Source organism: Rhinoderma darwinii, chromosome 1 (genome assembly GCF_050947455.1).
Source record: "Rhinoderma darwinii isolate aRhiDar2 chromosome 1, aRhiDar2.hap1, whole genome shotgun sequence".
In the NCBI taxonomy this organism is placed as follows: Eukaryota; Metazoa; Chordata; class Amphibia; order Anura; family Rhinodermatidae; genus Rhinoderma; species Rhinoderma darwinii.
In genome coordinates, this window is record NC_134687.1 from 615,456,379 (window position 1) to 615,479,263 (window position 22,885).

A 22,885-nucleotide genomic window follows, 5' to 3' on the forward strand; every position below is an offset into this window, starting at 1 on the left:
AGAAGTTTAATAGGGGGTAGAATTTTTTTTTTCCCCTGGACAACCCCTTTAATAGTAGAGCATAGCTAAAGGAGATATATATATATATATATATATATATATACACACATACACACACCTACCGTTAAAATTGTCTGGTTGACACCAAACTTGGTGTTTTCCATGAAAACTCACACATATTTATCAAATGAGTTGCAAAATGACTAGAAAATATAGTCAAGACATTGACAAGGTTAGAAATCATGATTTTTATTTGAAATAATAATTTTCTCCTTCAAACTTTGCTTTGGTCTTGGAATGCTCCATTTGCAGCAATTACAGCATTGCAGACCTTTGGCATTCTAGCTGTTAATTTGCTGAGCTAATCGGGAGAAATTTCACCCCATGCTTCCAGAAGCCCCTCCCACAAGTTGGATTGGCTTGATGGGCACTTCTTGCGTACCATACGGTCAAGCTGCTCCCACAACAGCTCTATGGGGTTGAGATCTGGTGACTGCGCTGGCCACTCCATTACAGATAGAATACCAGCTGCCGGCTTCTTCCCTAAATAGTTCTTGCATAATTTGGAGGTGTGCTTTGGGTCATTGTCCTGTTGTAGGATGAAATTGGCTCCAACCAAGCGCTGTCCACAGGGTATGGCATGGCATTGCAAAATGGAGTGATAGCCTTCCTTATTCAAAATCCCTTTTACCTTGTACAAATCTCCCACTTTACCAGCACCAAAGCAACCCCAGACCATCATATTACCTCCACCATGCTTGACAGATGGCGTCAGGCACTCTTCCAGCATCTTTTCAGTTGTTCTGCGTCTCACAAATGTTCTTCTGTGTGATCCAAACACCTCAAACTTCGATTCGTCTGTCCATAACACTTTTTTACAATCTTCCTCTGTCCATTGTCTGTGTGCTTTTGCCCATATTCATCTTTTCCTTTTATTAGCCAGTCTCAGATATGGCTTTTTCTTTGCCACTCTGCCCTGAAGGCCAGCATCCCAGAGTCGCCTCTTCACTGTAGACGTTGACACTGGCGTTTTGCGGGTACTATTTAATGAAGCTGCCAGTTGAGGACCTGTGAGGCGTCTATTACTCAAACTAGAGACTCTAATGTACTTGTCTTGTTGCTCAGTTGTGCAGCGGGGCCTCCCACTCTTTCTACTCTGGTTAGAGCCTGTTTGTGCTGTCCTCTGAAGGGAGTAGTACACACCGTTGTAGGAAATCTTCAGTTTCTTGGCAATTTCTCGCATGAAACAGCCTTAATTTCTAAGAACAAAAATAGACTGTCGACTTTCACATGAAAGCTCTCTTTTTCTAGCCATTTTGAGAGTTTAATCGTACCCACAAATGTAATGCTCCAGATTCTCAACTAGCTCAAAGGAAGGTCAGTTTTATAGCTCCTCTAAACAGCAAAACTGTTTACAGCGGTGCTAACATAATTGCACAAGGGTTTTCAAGTGTTTTCTAATCATCCATTAGCCTTCTAACACAGTTAGCAAACACAATGTACCATTAGAACACTGGAGTGATGGTTGCTGGAAATGGGCCTCTATACACCTATGTAGATATTGCATTAAAAACCAGACGTTTGCAGCTAGAATAGTCATTTAGCACATTAACAATGTATAGAGTGTATTTCTGATTAATTTAACGTTATCTGCATTGAAAAAAACTGTGCTTTTCTTTCAAAAATAAGGAAATTTCTAAGTGACCCTAAACATTTGAACGCTAGTGTGTATGTGTATATACATACATGTATACAGTGAAGGAAATAAGTATTTGATCCCTTGCTGATTTTGTAACTTTGCCCACTGGCAAAGTCATGAACAGTCTAGAATTTTTATGCTAGGTTAATTTTACCAGTGAGAGATAGATTATATTAAAAAAAAGAAAAAGAAAATCACATAGTCAAAATGATATATATTTATTTGCATTGTGCACAGAGAAATAAGTATTTGATCCCCTACCAACCATTAAGAGTTCAGCCTCCTCCAGACCAGTTACACGCTCCAAATCAACTTGGTGCCTGCATTAAAGACAGCTGTCTTACATGGTCACCTGTATAAAAGACACCTGTCCACAGACTCAATTAATCAGTCTGACTCTAACCTCTACAACATGGGCAAGACCAAAGAGCTTTCTAAGGATGTCAGGGACAAGATCATAGACCTGCACAAGGCTGGAATGGGCTACAAAACCATAAGTAAGACGCTGGGTGAGAAGGAGACAACTGTTGGTGCAATAGTAATAAAATGGAAGACATACAAAATGACTGTCAATCGACATCGATCTGGGGCTCCATGCAAAATCTCACCTCGTGGGGTATCCTTGATCCTGAGGAAGGTGAGAGCTCAGCCAAAAACTACACGGGGGGGGACTTGTTAATGATCTCAAGGCAGCTGGGACCACAGTCACCAAGAAAACCATTGGTAACACATTACGCCGTAATGGATTAAAATCCTGCAGTGCCCGCAAGGTCCCCCTGCTCAAGAAGGCACATGTACAGGCCCGTCTGAAGTTTGCAAATGAACATCTGGATGATTCTGAGAGTGATTGGGAGAAGGTGCTGTGGTCAGATGAGACTAAAATTGAGCTCTTTGGCATTAACTCTACTCGCCGTGTTTGGAGGAAGAGAAATGCTGCCTATGACCCAAAGAACACCGTCCCCACTGTCAAGCATGGAGGTGGAAACATTATGTTTTGGGGGTGTTTCTCTAAGGGCACAGGACTACTTTACCGCATCAATGGGAGAATGGATGGAGCCATGTGCCGTCAAATCCTGAGTGACAACCTCCTTCCCTCCACCAGGACATTAAAAATGGCTCGTGGCTGGGTCTTCCAGCATGACAATGACCCGAAACATACAGCCAAGGCAACAAAGGAGTGGCTCAAAAAGAAGCACATTAAGGTCATGGAGTGGCCTAGCCAGTCTCCAGACCTTAATCCCATCGAAAACGTATGTAGGGAGCTGAAGATCCGAGTTGCCAAGCGACAGCCTCGAAATCTTAATGATTTACAGATGATCTGCAAAGAGGAGTGGGCCAAAATTCTATCTAACATGTGTGCAAACCTCATCATCAACTCCAAAAAACGTCTGACTGCTGTGCTTGCCAACAAGGGTTTTGCCACCAAGTATTAAGTCTTGTTTGCCAAAGGGGTCAAATACTTATTTCTCTGTGCACAATGCAAATAAATATATATAATTTTGACAATGAGATTATATATAAAAAAAAAAAGAAAATCAATCTCTCACTGGTAAAATTAACCTAGCCTAAAAATTCTAGAGACTGTTCATGTCTTTGACAGTGGGCAAACTTACAAAAACAGCAAGGGATCAAATACTTATTTCCTTCACTGTATACACACACACACACACACACACACACACACACACACACACTACAGTGTATTGCATGATCTATCTAATGATAGCAAGGTAAAAGTCAGACCAATAAAATGGTACCATTAAAAACTACACTCGTTTAGCAAAAAACAAAACCTTTATACAGGTAGGTCAATGGAAAAAGAAAAAAAGTTGTGGCTCTTGGAATGTGAGGTTACTTTTTTGTGGCCATGGATTTAAAAATCCTGTAATCTTTAAGTTTTCACACTGGAGCACACAAAATAAACGGAAATTTCTAGTTTCCTGCAACGAACTTCGGTTTTGCTGTGTATACTGCGACATGGACGGACAAATCATCTCATATTATTAGTGGGCAAGGTCAGCAATGCTGGAGGCCTAGTAAAGGCAGGATAGCAACACTAAATACACAGATACGGTTCTGTATGCAGCTACCCCCTAAAATACCTTTCTCCATCAGTACCTGGGGACTGTATAAGTCTATGGACACGTTTCTGTCCATTAACTCCCATTCACTGGAACAGCCATAAAGCACATACACCCTGCTGCAGTGTTTATTCAGACAATAGAGGAAGGAAGCATCTCTCCAATATGGTCACCACCAGGGAAATGTTAAAGGAAAAGCAAGCACATATTACGCTGCAGGGAGCTGGAAGAGGAGAAGTATTAAGCCTAAAAGAAAGACACAGAAATCGTCAGTTTCAGGCACTTTAAAGATCATAGTTTATTTACCGTATAATAAAAAGCTAGTATACAGAGGGAATCTGATAACGGCAACGATCATACCATCTCATGTTTGTTTTTGTTGCTCTCCGTGAAAGTTTCACTGCCTATAAAAACCCCTTGTACTGTGCTGCGCCTGTGAAATGTACAGATCCCATGGGCAGCGGGTAGGGGTTGATTTAGCATCAACATATTCTATGTACAGAGCCAAACTATGGAAGAAATGGGACAGGCAACACTGAGCGCAAACATTAATGTGGTAAGCCGCAAAATTTTACATACACATTTATAGATAAAAAACAAAAACAGGAATTAAAGATTTCAGAGTTGTCAATTCCTTGTGAGAAGAATCTGTAGTTGCGAACACGCACATGCACCAGTTATAAGGATTGACCGATTGATTGTGGACACGTTAATGTATGTGAGATTAAAATGAAAACACAAAAACGCTGGACTCGAAAATTGCAATGGTCACAAAACAACAAGAGGAAAAAAAAATAAAAGCAAAAATTACATAGAAAATGAGTAGAAAAAAAAATATATGTAACAGAACAATGGCGCTACCGGTACATGCGAACAATAAAATGATACACGAAGCATTGCAACTGTGGTTCACAGTTCTCTGTATATTTGTGACAGCAAACCCGCAGATCAGAGCCTAAAATGTGCAAGAGATTGGGCCAGATATTGGGTGAACATCCAAAATACTTAGAAGGGAGGCATTTTTTTATTTTATTAATTTTTAGCTATACAATTGTAACTATTTACACTATTTAATGGAATGTTCCCCCCATCTCTAAATGGCTTCCAAAAAACACAGGACTTCTCTACCCTAAACATTTAAAATAATTCCGATTCTAGTAAATTTACAGATATGGTGAGGGAAAAAAAAAAAAAAAAAAAGTGTTAAAAAATGTTTTGATTTTGAAATAGTTAGTGTAAAATGAGGAGAAATGGGACCCAGCTATTTAAACTTTGGTGACCAAGGCTTTTTTGTGACACTTATTTCAGCGGGATTGTAAACAAACCATCATGCCAGAAAAACCCTGTGTGAATCCCGATCACAATGGATCGGAAGAGGACGTACTGGAACCCACGTCTGAAATGCACAAACTTAAGGAGTACTGGAATGCCAATATGGCAATAAGAAGTCTTCTCTCTGAACAGTGACGAGTCTTGTACTAGCCTCGTCCTGCATACAGTCACTCAACGTCGTTCTGAGGCGAGTCAAAAGCAAAAAGGTAAAATTACTGAAAATGTCAAGCAGAAACAACTGGTTTTACTTCGAGAATGAACACTCCTCCAGTCCACGGTTCTGTTTTTTTACTTTGTAAAGGTGGACACAACAGACCATAGGATTTCATTAGCATTGGGCTTCATGGCCTCTACTTCAGGGTCTAGATCAAGGAGCTGTCGGACTCTCTTCATGGCCAAGTCATACTGGTCGTCTAGGAGCGGGGCAAAGGCGTTCTCAATGACGTCTGAGGAATGGGCTAGATAGATAAGCGCCAGCAAACGCTTCTCCATGCGATGAGGATCCTTCACCCACTTGTCAAGCACGGCTTCTTGCACTCTCTTGATGAGCCGTTGCTTGATGTTATTGTTTGTGAGCGGGTGCGTGGTCATATCGAATAGCAAGAAGTTTTGTTTTTCCGTCGTCAGGACACCTTTTTCCACAAGATTCTTAGCCAAACGTTCACGTACATTTCGTAACTGAAAATGCAGCTTCAATGGATTCCAGGTCTCACCTGAAAGGTACAATAATAGTTTTTAATGCTGGTTCACAGCTAATTGGGTCAAGAAAAACAGCCCAGCATAACGTTTTTCCATCCTGTCCTTATATACATAGTAATGTAAAGCTTAAAGGGGTTTTCCCAATCTTGGACAATTATGCCATATCCAGGAGACATGCCATAAAAGTCTGATAGATGTGGAACCCGCATCTATCTCTAGTACGGGGCCCCCTAAACCCCATTCTAGCTTACACGGCTTTCGCTGCCTCACGGCCACTTCCTGGTTAGGTGCTCGGGAGTTATGGAAACAGCCGAGTGCTCACTGAGCTACGCTGTTTCCATAACTCCCATACAAGTGAATGGGAGCTCCGGAAACCGCATAGAATAGCAAGCTACGCTGTTTCCATGGCTACCGAGTTCCAGAAACTGCACAGCACGGCATGCTATGCGGTTTTAGTGACTCCCATTCACTTCTAAGGGAGTTACGGGAAACAGCATAGCTCAGCGAGCACTCTGCTGTTTCCGTAACCCCCAACCACCTAACCAGGAAGTGGCCGGGAGGTGAGTAAGCTAGAACGGGGTTTAGGGGGCCCCGTTCTAGAGATAGGTGCGGGATCCAGTAGGTGGGACCCGCATCTATCGGACTTTTATGGCGTATCCTGTGGATATGCCATAATTGTCTAAGATGGGAAAACCCCTTTAACTAATATCTCAAGAATATACTTAATCAGCACGCTCTCATAACACACTCCCCATAAAATGCAGAAATGTAGAGAGCACGCTTGCGGCCTCCCAGGCTTCAATATTCATTTTAGGAGAATTTCCTTTACTAGAATAGCTGCACAGAATGTATGGGTTGGAATATTAACCCCTTCCCAGCAGAGCCAGGTTTTGATTTTTCACTCGCCACCTTCCAAGAGCCATAACGCTTATTTTCCCGTCAGTAGAGCGGTGTGAGGGCTTATTTTTTGCGGGAGGAGTTGTAGTTTCTATTGATAGCATTTAAAGTACCATATAATGTACTGGAAAACTAAAAAAAAAAACAAAAAAAAAAACGTGTGGGCTGAAATTGGAAAAAAAACATACAAACTGCGATTTCTCCATTGATTTTTGGGTTTCGTTTTAACGGCTTTCACCGTGTGGTAAAAACGTCAACTTAACTTGATTCTCTGGCACAATAAGATTACGGTGATAACAAATTTATATAGTATTTTTTTTTATTATATTTTACTACTTTTAAAAAGGAAAAAAAAATGTTTTGTTTTTTTTTTATTTTATTTGTTGCCACATTCTGAGAGCCATGACCTTTTTATTTTTTCATTGATTGTGCCATCACACCACTCATTATTTGCCAGACTGACTGTAGTTTTTATCGGTATTATTTTTGAACACTTATTAAAAAAAAATTCCAGGAGCCAAGTTGACCAAAAGACTATTTTGGCGGTTTAAGTTTTTGTTTACGGCGTTCACCGTGTGCGCTAAATAATGCTGCATTTTAATAGTTCAGACTTTTACGGACGCAGCGATACCGATTTTGTTAACTTTTTTTATTTTTTACATTACTTTAGGAGGAAAAATGGGAAAAGTCGTTTTTCACTATTAAAAACTTTTCATTAGTCCCTCTAGGGGACTTGAACCAGCGTTCGTCAGATTGCTGGTACAATACACAGCAATACGTTCGTATATTGTCATTTTTACAGGCATCTATTAAGCCCTGCCACAGGGCTTGGCAGAGTCAAGGCAGTGCTGGGGGCCTTAGTTAGGCCCCTGGGCTGCCACAACAACCATAGTCACCAGTGGCGTAACTACCGCCGTAGCAGCAGTAGCGGCTGCTACGGGGCCCGCGGCATGAGGGGGCCCGTGTCGCCTGCCGGCACGGGCCCCCACCGTGGCCGGAGGCTCCGCTAGCAGCCGCTGTGGCTGCTACAGCGGGACGCCACTGAACACTACGGCAGAGCAGGGAGGTATCTCCCCGCTCTGCCATTAACTGGTTCCCGACCGCTGGCTGTATTTTTACGGCCAGCGGTCAGGGTCCTTAAAACCCGAGCCATAGACTTTCTGCGGCTCGGGCTTTAACTTGCTGCCCGCGCGATCGGGCAGCTGAATGTCGGGTCTCCGGCTGTCAGGGACTGCCGGGGACCCTGAGGAGAGGATAGAAGCAGCTTTCGCTGCTTCTGTCTTCTCTGATCACTTGTACACAGCGCTCAATGAACGCTGTGTATATGAATAGAGGCAGCGGCCGCGCCGCTGTCTCTATTCCTCCCGGTGATCATGTGACTGGTCACATGATCGCCGGGTGCCGTTAGTGGCAGACTGTTGCTGGGTCTTACTAGACCCAGCACAGCCCTATTAGTGACAATCGTCACTATGAGAGGGCTGATTTCCCCTGTAACTGGGGCTGCTGTGCAGCTCCAGTTACAGTGGGAAAACATGGTGCAAAAGAAAGAAATAAAATATATAAAGTTCCCCAAAGGTCTTTTTTGACCTTTGAGGGACAGACCATGGTAATAAAAAAATAATAAAGTAAAGTGCAAAAAAAATGTAAATAATAAATACACATAAAATACCGACCCCAAAAAAAAACGTTCCCCCCGCCAATCATTGTTGTAACGCTAGCGCTGACCCAATTACCCTAATATAGACATGTAATATATAAAAATTTACGGTAGACAATGACGATCACAAATAAAAGGTCTATTTTAGGGTAAAACTATGTTATTACCAAAAAAAAAATAGCTGAAATGTAAAAAAGCTTATTTTTTTACTATTTTCAAACTTTATGAATAAAAATTCTAAAATAGCAAAAAAGGTGTGTATAAAATTGATAAAAAAAGAAACCTGCATTGTCTACGGAAAAAACGTCGCAAAAATCACGTCGTTAGGACAGGGGATACATGTGTGATCGCTGGCATTGATAAAGAGAACGGGGGACTGAAAGTCCCCTGAAGTTCTCCATCACAAACCTCGGACTTCCGGGGTCTGTGTCGGCAGCTCCGTAGAAATGAATGGAGCGTCGGTCGTGCTTGTGCGCATGCGTGACCAGCGCTCCTTTCATTGTTATTGAGCTGCGCAGACGCCAGAAGTCAGAGGTTAGTCATGGAGAACTTCAGGGGACGTTCAGTCCCCCGTTCTCCCTATCACTGCCAGCGATCACACATGTATCCCCTATCCTGTGGAGATCCTGTGGAGAGGGGATACATGTCTTTTGTAGGACACACTGTATGTCGCCTTTTTTTGGGAGGGGGGACGCTGTATGGCGTTCCCTACAGGGGGGGTGGCTGTATGGCGTTCCCTATAGGGGGGGAGCTGTATGGCGTTCCCTATAGGGGGGAGCTGTATGGCGTTCCCTATAGGGGGGAGCTGTATGGCGTTCTCTACAGGGGGGGCTGTATGGCGTTCCCTACAGGGGGGGCTGTATGGCGTTATCTACAGGGGGGCTGTATGCCGTTCTCTACAGGGGGAAGTATGGCGCTATCTACAGAGGGGGGCTGTATGGCGTTATCTACAGGGGGGGCTGTAAAAAGGGCACTATCTACAAGCGGGGGGGGGGGGGGGGGGTTGTGTGACACCCAGGGGAGGGGGGGGCCCCAGTCAAAAGTTTGCTATGGGGCCCAGTCTTTCCTAGTTACGCCCCTGATAGTCACCCCCCCCCCCCCCCCCCCCGATCTCACTGTAGGGGAGCTGTCGCAAGGGACCGCCCCCTCTTTTCAAGCCTCAGATGATGCGGTCGCGATTGACCGTAGCATTTGAGGGGTTAAACAGCCAGATTGCTCTTCCTGGCAGTTAGTCCCGGGTGCCGGCTGTAAACCACAGCCGACACCCGCAGCGTATGGAGCACGCTCCGCATTCCCATGCCCTGCGGGAAGGGGTTAAAATATTAAAGTGTACCTCCAGTGATCTATTAAAAACTTCAGCGCTCCTAGATTCGGGGGGGGGGGGGGGGCGGGTATCATGTGTTCCAGATGCTCATCTCTTGGCCAGAGTGGAAAGTGGTTACAAAGAGCGTCTCTTGCTCTGGAGGACCTGCCCTGCATTACACAGACAACCCGTTGATATGAATGGGCATTATGTATTGCTCAATTTTCTGTGATGGCGCTGCAGGGAAATTGAACACTTACTGCCAGGTTTACCCACATATTACAGCTGATCGCTGGGGTTCCCAACAGGGGGGCAATTTGTGATTGGCTTACTGTCAGGGGACACTAACAAGTAAGGATTATCCAGATCGAAGAACTCCTTTAAGTTGATCACTGAAGGTATGCTTTAATATATATATGAAACCGGACGATACACTAGTTATTTCAAGCAGCTGCATTAATACAAAGTTTATGAAAAACAGAGAGTAGATCCAATTAAGAAGGGGATTGAATGAGAACAACATTGCTGCTTTCTTCCAGAAATAGTCCAACTTTTATATGGGCTGTGTCTGGTATTGCCCCTATGCCCTATTCATGTGAATGGAGCTGCAATATCAAACAGCTCACAGACAAGAGAGAAAACAGCAAGGATTTTAAATTGTGTGAACGGCTTCAACACTTGACAAATTTCAGAGCAATCTGAAAATAGAGCGGGGCAGTGGAGGGAAGGTCAATATCCCTGAGTCCCATATAGTGAGGACACAACACCTGACACTAGCAGCCAATTTGTGTGAAACACAGTGACCACTATGGGTGAAAGGTCAGATGGCAGGCAGCAATCATACTGGTCAGGCGATGTGCCGTTACATCCTCAACATGCACCCATCCGAACAAGAATTGGCCGAGAATTGGCGAAGTAATTCTATTGTTTTAGGGCTCATTCACACTGTTGTATAAGAGATCCTATAAGAAAATAAAACACAAGAACAGGGGAAAATAACAAACCCCTTTTGAACACCCGTAGAGAAATCTTTCGGGTTGTTTTATATGGATTTCTATAGAGGTTCTCATTGATTATTAAAAGTAAGATTGACTAGCGACTTCTTTATCCCATATTCGTCTGCTGCTGCAACCTACTTTTTAAGTGCCAGTTGCACATTTCTAGATGCATTGGAAACTTGGCTTCAGGGAATATTCCAGCCTTTGGATACAGACTAGACTGCCATAAGACGACAGGATTGGATCATAAATGGCAGTATACAAATCAAAGATTCACTAGCCAAAAATGGCAGGTTGTCAGAGCATGCTGGGAGTTGGAGATTTGCCGCTGCTAGAGAGCCACAGGTTGGGGACGGCTGCTTTCTGAAGTGGTTACTCGGTCTTCTGCATAGTTCTGGATTATTGTAGATGTAACCAAGAAGTCAGAGCAGAGGTGGCACGCGGGCACATCTGTCCAGAAATCTATAGGCGTTATAGTGGCAGCATAAACGGCTCATATAGGCGTGGAAGAGGATTACTTCACTGAGAAAACAACGTAACGTACCACTGAGAAGTTCAATCCAGCTCTGCACCGTCTCTGGGGTTGGGGTTTCTTTGATGTGTTTTAAGGCTTCATCGAGCATAACATCGCCTGTTGGAGCATCAGATTTACAGATAACCTGAAAGACAAACACTGAAATGTAACGTGCCATCACCACGACAGGAGCCATTGCAATCAGTTTAGTAACTAACCTTAGGGACTACAAAAGAGAGATGGGACTACACAATAAAAAGTGTCAGTGAAACAACATGGGTTCATGGGGACAGACAAATTACCACAAGGATCTGTATTTTGCCCGGCGCTTTACACGAAAATTCCTTTAATATGGCATTAAAGGGGTTTTCCCCCACTAAGCACATCAATCACATATCCACAGGATAGGGATAGGTGATACATGTATGATCGCTGGGACCCCCACTGATCACGATCCCCGTTCCTTCTCACTGTGCGATACCAAGGAGGAGGATTTTGAACGGAGTGGCGGTCCTGCATTTTCGCTTCCACTCCATTCAATGTCTATGGGGCTGACGGAGAAAGCAGAGTACAGCACTAGGATTACAAGAGAGGAGGAAGTAGCTGAAAGGCAAAAGGGAACTCCGTTTTGCTAGTCTGGGCAGGAAGTGATGTCAGAGAAAAGGTTGTAATGTCGGTCACTTCTGCTGCACATCCCAATAACATGCAGCAGTGGTTTCTGCATATGGAGTCATGTACTTATAGTGCAGAGAGCACTGTGGAAAGTTACATTTGGGGAAACCGAATAAAGCAAAGTAAAAGGGACATACAAAATGCTGCATGAACAACAACATCTAATATAGCATGCCCGATACACCGGAATGGAGAACCTAGCATGCCCGAAACACCGGAATGGAGAACCTAGCATGCCCGATACACCGGAATGGATAACCTAGCATGCCCGATACACCGGAATGGAGAACCTAGCATGCCCGATACACCGGAATGGAGAACCTAGCATGCCCGATACACCGGAATGGAGAACCTAGCATGCCCGATACACCGGAATGGAGAACCTAGCATGCCCGATACACCGGAATGGAGAACCTAGCATGCCCGATACACCGGAATGGATAACCTAGCATGCCCGATACACCGGAATGGATAACCTAGCATTCCCGATACACCGGAATGGAGAACCTAGCATGCCCGATACACCGGAATGGAGAACCTAGCATGCCCGATACACCGGAATGGATAACCTAGCATGCCCGATACACCGGAATGGATAACCTGGCATGCCCGATACACCGGAATGGATAACATAGCATGCCCGATACACCGGAATGGATAACATAGCATGCCCGATACACCGGAATGGATAACCTAGCATGCCCGATACACCGGAATGGATAACCTAGCATGCCCGATACACCGGAATGGATAACCTAGCATGCCCGATACACCGGAATGGATAACATAGCATGCCCGATACACCGGAATGGATAACATAGCATGCCCGATACACCGGAATGGATAACATAGCATGCCCGATACACCGGAATGGATAACATAGCATGCCCGATACACCGGAATGGATAACATAGCATGCCCGATACACCGGAATGGATAACATAGCATGCCAAGTAGTATCAACATTTAATTTATTATTTTTCAGAAACCAAGGCTGGAATGAGGCTCAGTCTAAATTCTACCCCAATGTCACTAATTTATCTTGCATATCTCCAGTCCCGAAAAACTTTTCAGGGTGAGGTATCCCCTTAAAACTATACCCAATACAAAACACTGGTATAGAGTCTAGACTGCACAATTTCACATGCAAATACTAAAAGTAAGGAAGAGTTTTGTAGATTACTACTATGGCACGGACTACTTGTTACCAGTGCAAAGCGGCTTCTAAACCGTGACAGACGGGTGTAACTACGCACCATGAAATTTTCTCAAATCTAAACATTTATGGCCTTAATCAGAAAAGCAGGTTAAAATGCAAACACGGTACATTATCTCTGTATTTAGTGCACCAAGAAAGTCCATAATAGTAACATTTTATGCTGTATGATTTTTCAGCATCCGTATTTACCTCCACATTTGTTAACATTGCTGTCCATTTCACGGAAACGCTGCAGATTTGTGGACGGAAAATCCGCAGTGAATTACAGTACCAGCCATGTGGATGAGATTTGAACAAGTTTTATCCACATGCTGCGGATTATTCGCACGGAAAGGAGAGCATACTGCAGATTTTCTACGTCCGTTGCACGCTCCTTCCGTTGCAGCGGATTTCACCTTTTCAATGCAGAAAGGGTGAATTCCGCACGTAACACGTGCCGATTTTGTTTCAGACTAATCCACCACAAATTTGCCACATGCGTGGGTTCCCTTAGTTATAGGGGGGTAGTTGTAGGCCAACTTCCTTCTCACTGAGCTCTCTCTGCCATCACTTCAACGCAACATATGGTTCAGATACGGAACACATGAATGTAAATACACATTAAAGGGGTTTACCCATCAGGGACATTTATGGCATATCCACAGGATAGATATGGTTCTCAGTGTGACACACATCTATCTATAGAATAGGGCCTCCTAAATCCCTTTCTCTGTTCCCACTGCCTCCTGGGCCACTTCGTAATTTCCGACCATGTAATCAGGAAAACTGCAATGCTCGCTGAGCTACGCTGCTTCCTTAACGCCCATATAAGTGAATGCTAGTCACGGAAGCAGCGTAGCATGCTGAGCTACGCCGTTTTCCCTGATTACATGGTCAGAAATTACGTCGTGGCCCGTAAGACAGATAGTAATACCACACAAAATACTTACTAGCTAACATCCCCCATATGGCTACTTTATGTTTGTATCGTTTTTTGAACATCCTTTTATTTTTCTAGGACGTTACAAGACTTAGAACTTTAGCAGCAATTTCTCATTTTCAAGAAAATTTCAAAAGCCTATTTTTTCAGGGACCAGTTCAGTTCTGAAGTGGCTTTGAGGGCCTTATATATTAGAAAGTCCCCATAAATCACCCCATTTTGAAAACGGCACCCCTCAAAGTATTCAAAACAGCATTCAGAAAGTGTTTAACCCTATAGGCGTTTCACAGGAATTAAAGCAAAGTAGAGGTGAAATTTAAAAATTATTATTTTTTCCGAAAATTCATTTGTAATAAATTTTTTCTGTACCACAGAAGGTTTTACCCAAGAAAATCAACTCAATATTTATTGCCCAGATTCTGCAGTTTTTAGAAATATCCCACATGTGGCCATAGTGCGATAATGGACTAAAAAACCCCGGCCTCAGAAGGAAAGGAGCACCTAGAGGATTTTGGGGCCTCCTTTTTTTAGAATATATTTTAGGCACCATGTCAGGTTTGAAGAGGTTTTGTGGTACCAAAACAGTAAAGACCCCCCCCCCCCAAAAGTGACCCCATTTTGGAAACTATACCCCTCAAGGAATTTATCTATGGGTATAGTTAGCATTTTGAACCCACAGTTTTTTTGCTAAATTTATTTGAATTAGTATGTGAAGATGAAAATCTACTTTTTTGGGGAAAAAACTTAGACATTTTAAATTTTTACAAGGAATAAAGTAGAAAAACACCCCAACATATGTAAAGCAATTTCTTATGATTATAGCAATACCCCATATGTGGTAATAAACTGCTGTTTGGACCCACAGCAGGCCTCAGAAGAGAAGGAGCACCATTTGGATTTCTGATTTTGCTGGAATCGTTTTCAGTGCCATGTCGCGTTTGCAATGCACTGGAGGGATGAAAACCATGGAAACCCCCCAATAGTGACCCCATTTTGAAAACTACACCCCTCAAGGAATTTTTCTAGGGGTAAAGTTAGCATTTTGACCCCACTTGTTTTGCTGAATTCATTGGAATTAGTCTGTAAAGGTAAAAATGTACTTATTTTCTGTAAGAACTTGACATTTTCAATTTTTACAAGGAGTAAAGGAGAAAAAGCACCCCAACATTTGTAAAAATTTCTCCTGATTACGTAAATACCCCATGTGTGGCAATAAACTGCTGTTTGGACCCACCCTGGGGCTTAGAAAGGAAGGAGCGCTATTTGGCTTTTGGAGCTCAAATTTAGCTGGAATAGTTTTTGGGTGTCATGTCGAATTTGCAAAGCCACAGAGAGCGAAACAGTGGAAGCCCCCCAAAAGTAACCCCATTTGGGAAACTACACCACTTAAGGAATCTAGGGGTATAGTGAGCATTTAGGCCCCACACGTCTTTTGCAGAATTAGAATAAGGCCGTGAAAATTAATATCAACATTATTTCCACAAAAATGTTGAATTTTTTCAATTTCACAAGGGATAAAGGAGAAAATGCACCCCAACATTTGTAAAGCAATTTCTCCCGAGTACGGCAATACCCCACATGTGGTCATAAATGTTTTTTTCATTAGAAAGTAATTAACCCTTTCCGGACTGATCCATGTTTTGCTTTTTCTTTTTTCCTCCCCGCTTTCCGAGAGCCACAACTTTTTTATTTTTCCGTCAATAGAGCGGTATGAGGGCTTATTTTTAGCGGGATGTGCAGTAGTTTTTATTGGCACCATTTTATGGTACATAAGATTTTGTGAGGACTTTTTATTAAATTTTTTGGTAGAGCCAAGGTGACCAAAAAATTACGATTTTGCAGTTTAAAATTCTTTATTTTTCACGGCGTTCACCGTGCGAGTTCAATAATGGTATATTGTAATAGCTTGGACTTCTACGGACGCAGCGATACCAATTTTGTGTATTTTTTTCACATTACTTTAGAGGAAAAAATTCGAAAAAGGGTTTCTTTTTGGACTTTAAATATTTATTTAATTTTTTTACACTAATAACTATTTACTTTTGTTTTTACATATTTTATTAGTCCCCATCGGAGACTTGAACCAGCGATCGTTAGATCACTGGTAGAATACACTGCAATACTAATGTATTGCAGTATATTGTGATTTTTACAGGCTCCTGTAACAGCGAGTTCGCTGTTTGTCCGTTAGTCCCGGGTATCAGCTGTAATACACAGCTGACACCCGCAGCGTATGGCGTGGGCTCAGCGCGTGAGACGCTCCATATATCACCCCCCCACACACACACACCACGACATGCTATTAAGTCAGGATGCGCAAAGGGTCTAATGCGCAGCGGATGGTGCAGAGTGAACTTACAATTTTACACTGATGTGCCATTTTAGTGCACTATATGTTGTGCCCAGTTTGTGCCACAAATACCTCATAAAATATTAACCGGGTTCTCCCAGGTATGGCGATGCCATATCGGTGGACGTAAACTGCTGTTTGGGCACGATGTAGGGCTCAGAAGGGAGGGACGCCATTTGGCTTTTGGAGCGCAGATTTTGCTTGGTAGTAGCTCTGGCGTTTTGCTGGTATTTCAGTTTATAATGTTGGGGCACATGTAGGCTGGGCAGAGTACATCAGGGCATAATAAGAGGGTATAATAATGGGGTAAATAAATAATAATCCGCAGATATGTGGCCTTTGTGGCACTTATAAATGGCGCCCAATCTTATCCGCTTTTGGAACACTGCACTTTTTGCATCGCCATATTCTGGGAGCCAGAACTTTTTATTTTTTCTCCACCGGAGCCGTGTGAGGGCTTATTCTTTGCGGGACAATCTGTAGTTTTCATTGGTACCATTTTGGGGTACATGCCATTTTGTTGATCACTTTTTATTCCATTTTTCGGCAAGCAAGGTGACCAAAAACCATCAATTCTGACAATGATTTTTATTTATTTTTTACGGCGTTTACCCTGGGCTATAAGTGACCGTTATATTTTATTCTGCGGGTCGGTACGATTACGGCGATACCAGATGTATATACCTTTTTTTATGTTTTGCAGCGTTTGCGCAATAAAATCACTTATTTAGAAAATTATTTTTTTGTGTCACCGTATTCTGAGAGCCGTAACTTTTTTATTTTTCAGTCGAAAAAGCGGTGTAAGGGCTTGTTTTTTGCAGGACGGGTTGTAGTTTGTATCGGTACAATTATGGCGTACATGCGACTTTTTGATCACTTTTTATTGTATATTTTGTGAGGGGCGGTGACCAAAAAATACTGATTCTGGCATTGTTTTTAGTTTATTTTTTTTGCAGTGTTCACCGTGCGGGAAAAATAATATTAGTTTTATAGTTGGGGTCGTTACGAACGCGGCGATACCAAATATGTGTACTTTTTTTTTACGTGTTCATTTTTTTCCTATAATAAAAAACTTTATAGGAAAAAAAAGCAGTTCATGTTTATATCACTTAACTTATTTTTACACTTTTTTTTAAAAAAAAAAAACATTTTTATTCTTTTTATTACTTTTTTCACTTGTCCCACTAGGGGACACTTAGACTTGCAGCTCTGATCGCTGCTGGAATACATTACACTACACACGTAGTGTAATGCATTCCAACTGTCATTGTGACGTCACAGTCACACTGACAGGAAGCCTACGACGACCACCCTCCGGCTTGTCCTCATAGGCTTCTGTACATGGCAGCCCAGAAGCCATTATCTGGCATGCGGTTGCCATGGGTACTATCGCCAGCCCCCGTGATTTCACGTGGGGGCTGCCGATCGGCACTAAACACCTTAAATGGAACGCCGCAATTAAGGGGTTAATTGCCAAAATCAGCGGCGATCGGCCGCTGATCGGCAACGGGGAATGCAGGGCAGACACCCTGCACAGTTAACCGCCGCTGCGGTGAAGCGCCGCGCGGCGGTTAACTGTCAAAGCACAGACGTAACTGCACGTCAAGGTGCGCAAACTTACTGCACACATCGACGTGCAGTTACGTCAAGGTGCGGGAAGGGGTTAATCTCTGTGTTCTGACTATTTTGTATACGCAGCCAATAGAAAGAGAAAATACGCTCATCGGAATAAGACACAAGGCTAAGTTCACATGTGTCTATAGCAGATTCATCTTTTGTCGCAACCGCAGTTTTAGTAAAAAAAAGTATTTCTAGGAAGAACGCAGTTTCTATAGAAACATTTTTTTACATGTGTTTTCTAACGCCGCACTTTTCCTCACTGGAGAAGAAAACAACGTGGCTAATTCACACAAATACGACTCACTGCGATGGAACATCTGGCCGCTGCCGTACATTGCTGCGGGGGTCAGACAACAAAGAGGACATGACAAGGCAGCCTTTGGGTGATTACACTAGATGTTCTTTGGTATCAACAAACAGACCACACAAATACTGACGTGTATGGTAATAAATATCCAGGTCAAGCAGCATTACACGGGAGCTGTACTAGAAGACGCGGAAAAATTCTGACGTGCATTTGTAATCTCAATGGATATTTATATTTTAACTGTATTATTCATACCTTTCTTGCTAAGAGACTTTTACGCCTCATTCCACCAGCTTCCAGGGCGATACGCCCTCTGAATGCCAGCTCAATCAACATGCATCCTCGTAGACCTGCAGATATACAGTCATTCCAGAAGGATGTGTAGCCCTGGGAGAGAAAGCACAAAAGACTTTGTAATAATCGGTTTAAGTTAGATAGAAATACACAAGAGTAATGTAAGCTAAATCACCGACTACAATGGAAATCCATCAGTTCAGGAGTCTAGAAATCTCAACCAGGCTCGATGCAGAAGTTTCTGGGGGCATTCAGAGGCGTCAATCACAAAGGTTAGGTGTGTGAGTCCCGGAACTGGAGTTCCCACCAATGCCCTGTGTGAACAATACTCATTTGTAGCGGAGGGATGGCCACCGCTCTACATTGAATATGATCTATGAAAGCCTACCTCTAGATCAATAGGCGCTTTTTTTTTGGCCACCTAAGCTGATAAACACAATCATGGACTGATCAGTATGACGACCAGACAGGAAGTACATGATAGTATTTCACTGCCACCACAATCTACACATTTGACTTAGACAAAAAAAAAAATCTGAAATATAAATAAAAAAAAATAAAAAAAATCATTTTAGGAAAATAGACACATTACACATTGTAAAAATGCCACCCAGCACGTCACACTCATGGGCACCTTCATGCAATTTTGCATCAAAGTGTAGCGTTAGGTAAAAAGTACATAAAAAGTAAAGGGTGTGGCTAAAAAAGGTCTGCCCCAAGCAGACAGATACACAACACCTCCTAAAAAGGACAGTACAAGATGTGCAGAGTTGATACGTGATACTCACGTCTACATGCAGATATCTTCACATAATCACGAGAACAGAATAGACCGGAAGTATCTCCGAATCAGAGCATTTAGATAACACCGATTGGTTCGAGGGGTGATAACATGAAGAAAAGTTTCTGTACCCCACCATGGGGGTCACTGGATGCAGTACAGTGTTCGAGGCAACAGGCAGGGATCTCACTTCCAGCTCCCCCGTCCCTTACACAGACACAGAACCAGTAAGTAAATCTTCTCATCCTGCTCCCCTCCCCGACTTCAAGCGTGTGCTGCGTCACAAATATTGCACCTACAGCTACGAACTTGCTATCCTTTTAAAAGTGAAGATTCTAGGCCTTAGGCCCCATGCACATGAACGTAAAAACGCCCGTAATTACGGCACATTTTTACGGGCTCATGGACTTCTATTGGCCACGGGTACCTCCCCGTATGCTTACGGGAAGGTGCCCGTGCCGTTGAAAAATATAGAACATGTCCTATTTCAGGCCGTAATTACGGCACGGGCAGGCCCAAAGAAGTCTATCGGGCTCCCGTAATTATGGGAGCGTTGCTAGGCGACGTCAGTGGATAGTCACTGTCCAGGGTGCTGAAAGAGTTAAAGAGGCTCTGTCACCAGATTATAAGTGCCCTATCTCCTACATAGTCTGATCGGCGCTGTAATGTAGAGAACAGCAGTGGTTTTTATTTTGAAAAACAATCATTTTTGAGCAAGTTATGAGCAATTTTAGATTTAGTTTCTTAAAGACCAACTGGGCGTGTTTTTACTTTTGACCAAGTGGGTGTTGTACAGGAGTGTATGAGGCTGACCATGTCCTATTTTTGTCTGTTCAGTGACCATTGAAGTCTACGGGTCCGTCAAAATAACGGACGCCGTTTTTGACGGATCCGTTGCCAAGCAACAGCTGGGCGTGCCAAAGTTCACAGCATTCAACACACAAGATGGATGTGGACAGACTGATCACAATAGTGCATGACCACCCAGAACTGTGGGATACGCGGGCAGAATCGTACAACTACCGGTCCAAAAAGGATGCCGCTTGGGAGGAGCTTTTAACCCCTTCCCTCTTTAGCCACTTTTGACCTTCCTGACAGAGCCTCATTTTTCAAATCTGACATGTGTCACTTTATGTGGTAATAACTCCGGAATGCTTTCACCTATCCAAGCGATTCTGAGATTGTTTTCTCGTGACACATTGGACTTTATGTTACTGGCAAAATTTGCTCGATATGTTCAGTATTTAATTGTGAAAAACACCAAAATTTAGCGAAAAATTGCAAAAATTAGCATTTTTCTCAATTTAAATGTATCTGCTTGTAAGACAGGCAGTTATAATACACAAAATTGTTGCTAATTAACATCCCCCATATGTCTACTTTAGATTGGCATCGTTTTTTGAACATCCTTTTATTTTTCTATGACCTCACAAGGCTTAGAACTTTAGCAGCAATTTCTCACATTTTCAAGAAAATTTCAAAAGGCTATTTTTACAGGGGCCAGTTCAGTTGTGAAGTGGTTTTGAGGGCCTTATATATTAGAAACCCCAAAAAAGTCACCCCATTTTAAAAACTTCACCCCTCAAAGTATTCAAAACAGCATTTAGAAAATGTCTTAACCCTTTAAACATTTCACAGGAATTAAAGCAAAGTAGAGGTGAAATTTACAAATTTCATATTTTTCTGCAGAAATACATTTTTAATACAATTTTTTTTATAACACAGAAGGTTTTACCAGAGAAATGCAACTCAATATTTGTTGCCCAGTTTTTGCAGTTTTAGGAAATATCCCACATGTGGCCGTAGCGTGCTAATGGAATGAAGCACCGACCTCAGAAGCAAAGGAGCACCTAGTGGATTTTGGGGCCTTATTTTTGTTAGAATATATTTTAGGCACCATGTCAGGTTTGAAGGGCTCTTGCGGTGCCAAAACAGTCAAAATCCCCCAAAAGTGACCCCATCTGGGAAACTAGACACCTCAAGGAAATTATCTAGGGGTGTAGTGAGCATTTTCACCGCACAGGTTTTTTACAGAAATTATTGGAAGTAGGCCGTGAAAATTAAAATCAACATTTCTTCAAAGAAAATGTAGGTTTAGCGATTTTTTTTCTCATTTCCACAAGGACTAAAGGAGAAAAAGCACCGCAAAATTTGTAAAGCAATTTCTCCCGAGTAAAACAATACCCCACATGTGGTAATAAACGGCTGTTTGGAGACACGGCGTGGCTGAGAAGGGAAAGAGCGCCATTTGGCTTTTGGAGTTCACATTTAGCAGGAATGGTTTGCGGAGGCCATGTCACATTTACAAAGCCCCTGAGGGGACAAAACAGTGAAAACCTCAAACAAGTGACCCCATTTTGGAAACTATACCCCTTGAGGAAATTATCTAGGGGTATAGTGAGCATTTTGACCCCACAGGTTTTTTGCAGAAATTTTTGCAAGTAGGCTGTGAAAATGAAAATCTACATTTTTTCAAATAAAATGTAGGTTTAGCTAATTTTTTTTCATTTCCACAAGGACTGAAGGAGAAAAATCACCATAAAATTTGTAAAGAAATTTCTCCCGAGTAAAACAGTACCCCACATGTGGTAATAAACGGCTGTTTGGACACACGGCGAGGCTGAGAAGGGAAAGAGCGCCATTTGGCTTTTGGAACTCAAATTTAGCAGGAATGGTTTGCGGAGGCCATGTTACATTTACAAAGCCCCTGAGGGGACAAAACAGTGGAAACCCCCCACAAGTGACCCCATTTTGGAAACAACACCCATTGAGGAAATTATCTAGGGGTATAGTGAGCGATTTGACACCACAGTTTTTTTGCAGAAATTATTGGAAGTAGGCCCTGAAAATAATAATCTACATTTTTTCAAAGAAAATGTAGGTTTAGCTAATTTTTTCTCATTTCCAGAAGGACTAAAGGAGAAAAAGCACCACAAAATTTGTAAAGCAATTTCTCCCGAGTAAAACAATACCCCACATGTGGTAATAAACGGCTGTTTGGACACACGGCAGGGCTTAGAAGGGAAAGAGCACTATTTGACTTTTTGAGATCACATTTAGCAGGAATGATTTGCGGAGGCCAGGTCACATTTGCAAAGCCCCTGAGGGGACAAAACAATGAAAACGCCCAAAAAGGGACTCCATTTAGGAAACTACACCTCTTGAAGAATGCATCTAGGGGTGTAGTGAGCATTTTGACCCCACAGATGTTTCATAGAATTTATTAGAATTAGGCAGTGAAAATAAAAACAGTCCTTTTTCTTCAATAAGACGTAGCTTTAGCGCAAATTTTTTCATTTTCTCAACAAATAAAGGAAAAAAAGAACCCAACATTTGTAAAGCTATTTCTCCCGAGTACGGCAATACCCCATATGTGGTCATAAACTGCTGTTTGGGCAAACGGCAGGGCTCAGAAGGGAAGGACCGCCATTTGGAGTGCAGATGTTGCTGGATTGGTTTCTGGGCACCTGTGGGCCCAAAACAGTGGAAACCCCCCAGAAGTGACCCCATTTTGTAAACTACACCCCTCAATGCATTTACCAA

General features: G+C 42.7%; 1 protein-coding gene across 2 annotated transcripts in view; it reads right to left on the reverse strand.

The window, feature by feature from the left end:
* Nucleotides 1–4,053: 4,053 nt before the first annotated feature.
* The window catches only part of GOLPH3 (golgi phosphoprotein 3), a 41,813-nt gene continuing 22,981 nt past the window's right edge, over nucleotides 4,054–22,885 (reverse strand). The window contains exons 2-4 of one of the 2 annotated variants that reach the window (XM_075841562.1): nucleotides 18,523–18,654; nucleotides 11,211–11,325; nucleotides 4,054–5,825 (exon numbers count right to left, since the gene is read on the reverse strand). In XM_075841562.1, the coding sequence (XP_075697677.1) occupies nucleotides 5,401–5,825; nucleotides 11,211–11,325; nucleotides 18,523–18,654 (672 nt within the window). In that variant the 3' untranslated portion in view covers nucleotides 4,054–5,400. The remainder of the gene's footprint in view (nucleotides 5,826–11,210; nucleotides 11,326–18,522; nucleotides 18,655–22,885) is intronic. The other variant, XM_075841570.1, reaches the window with a different exon arrangement.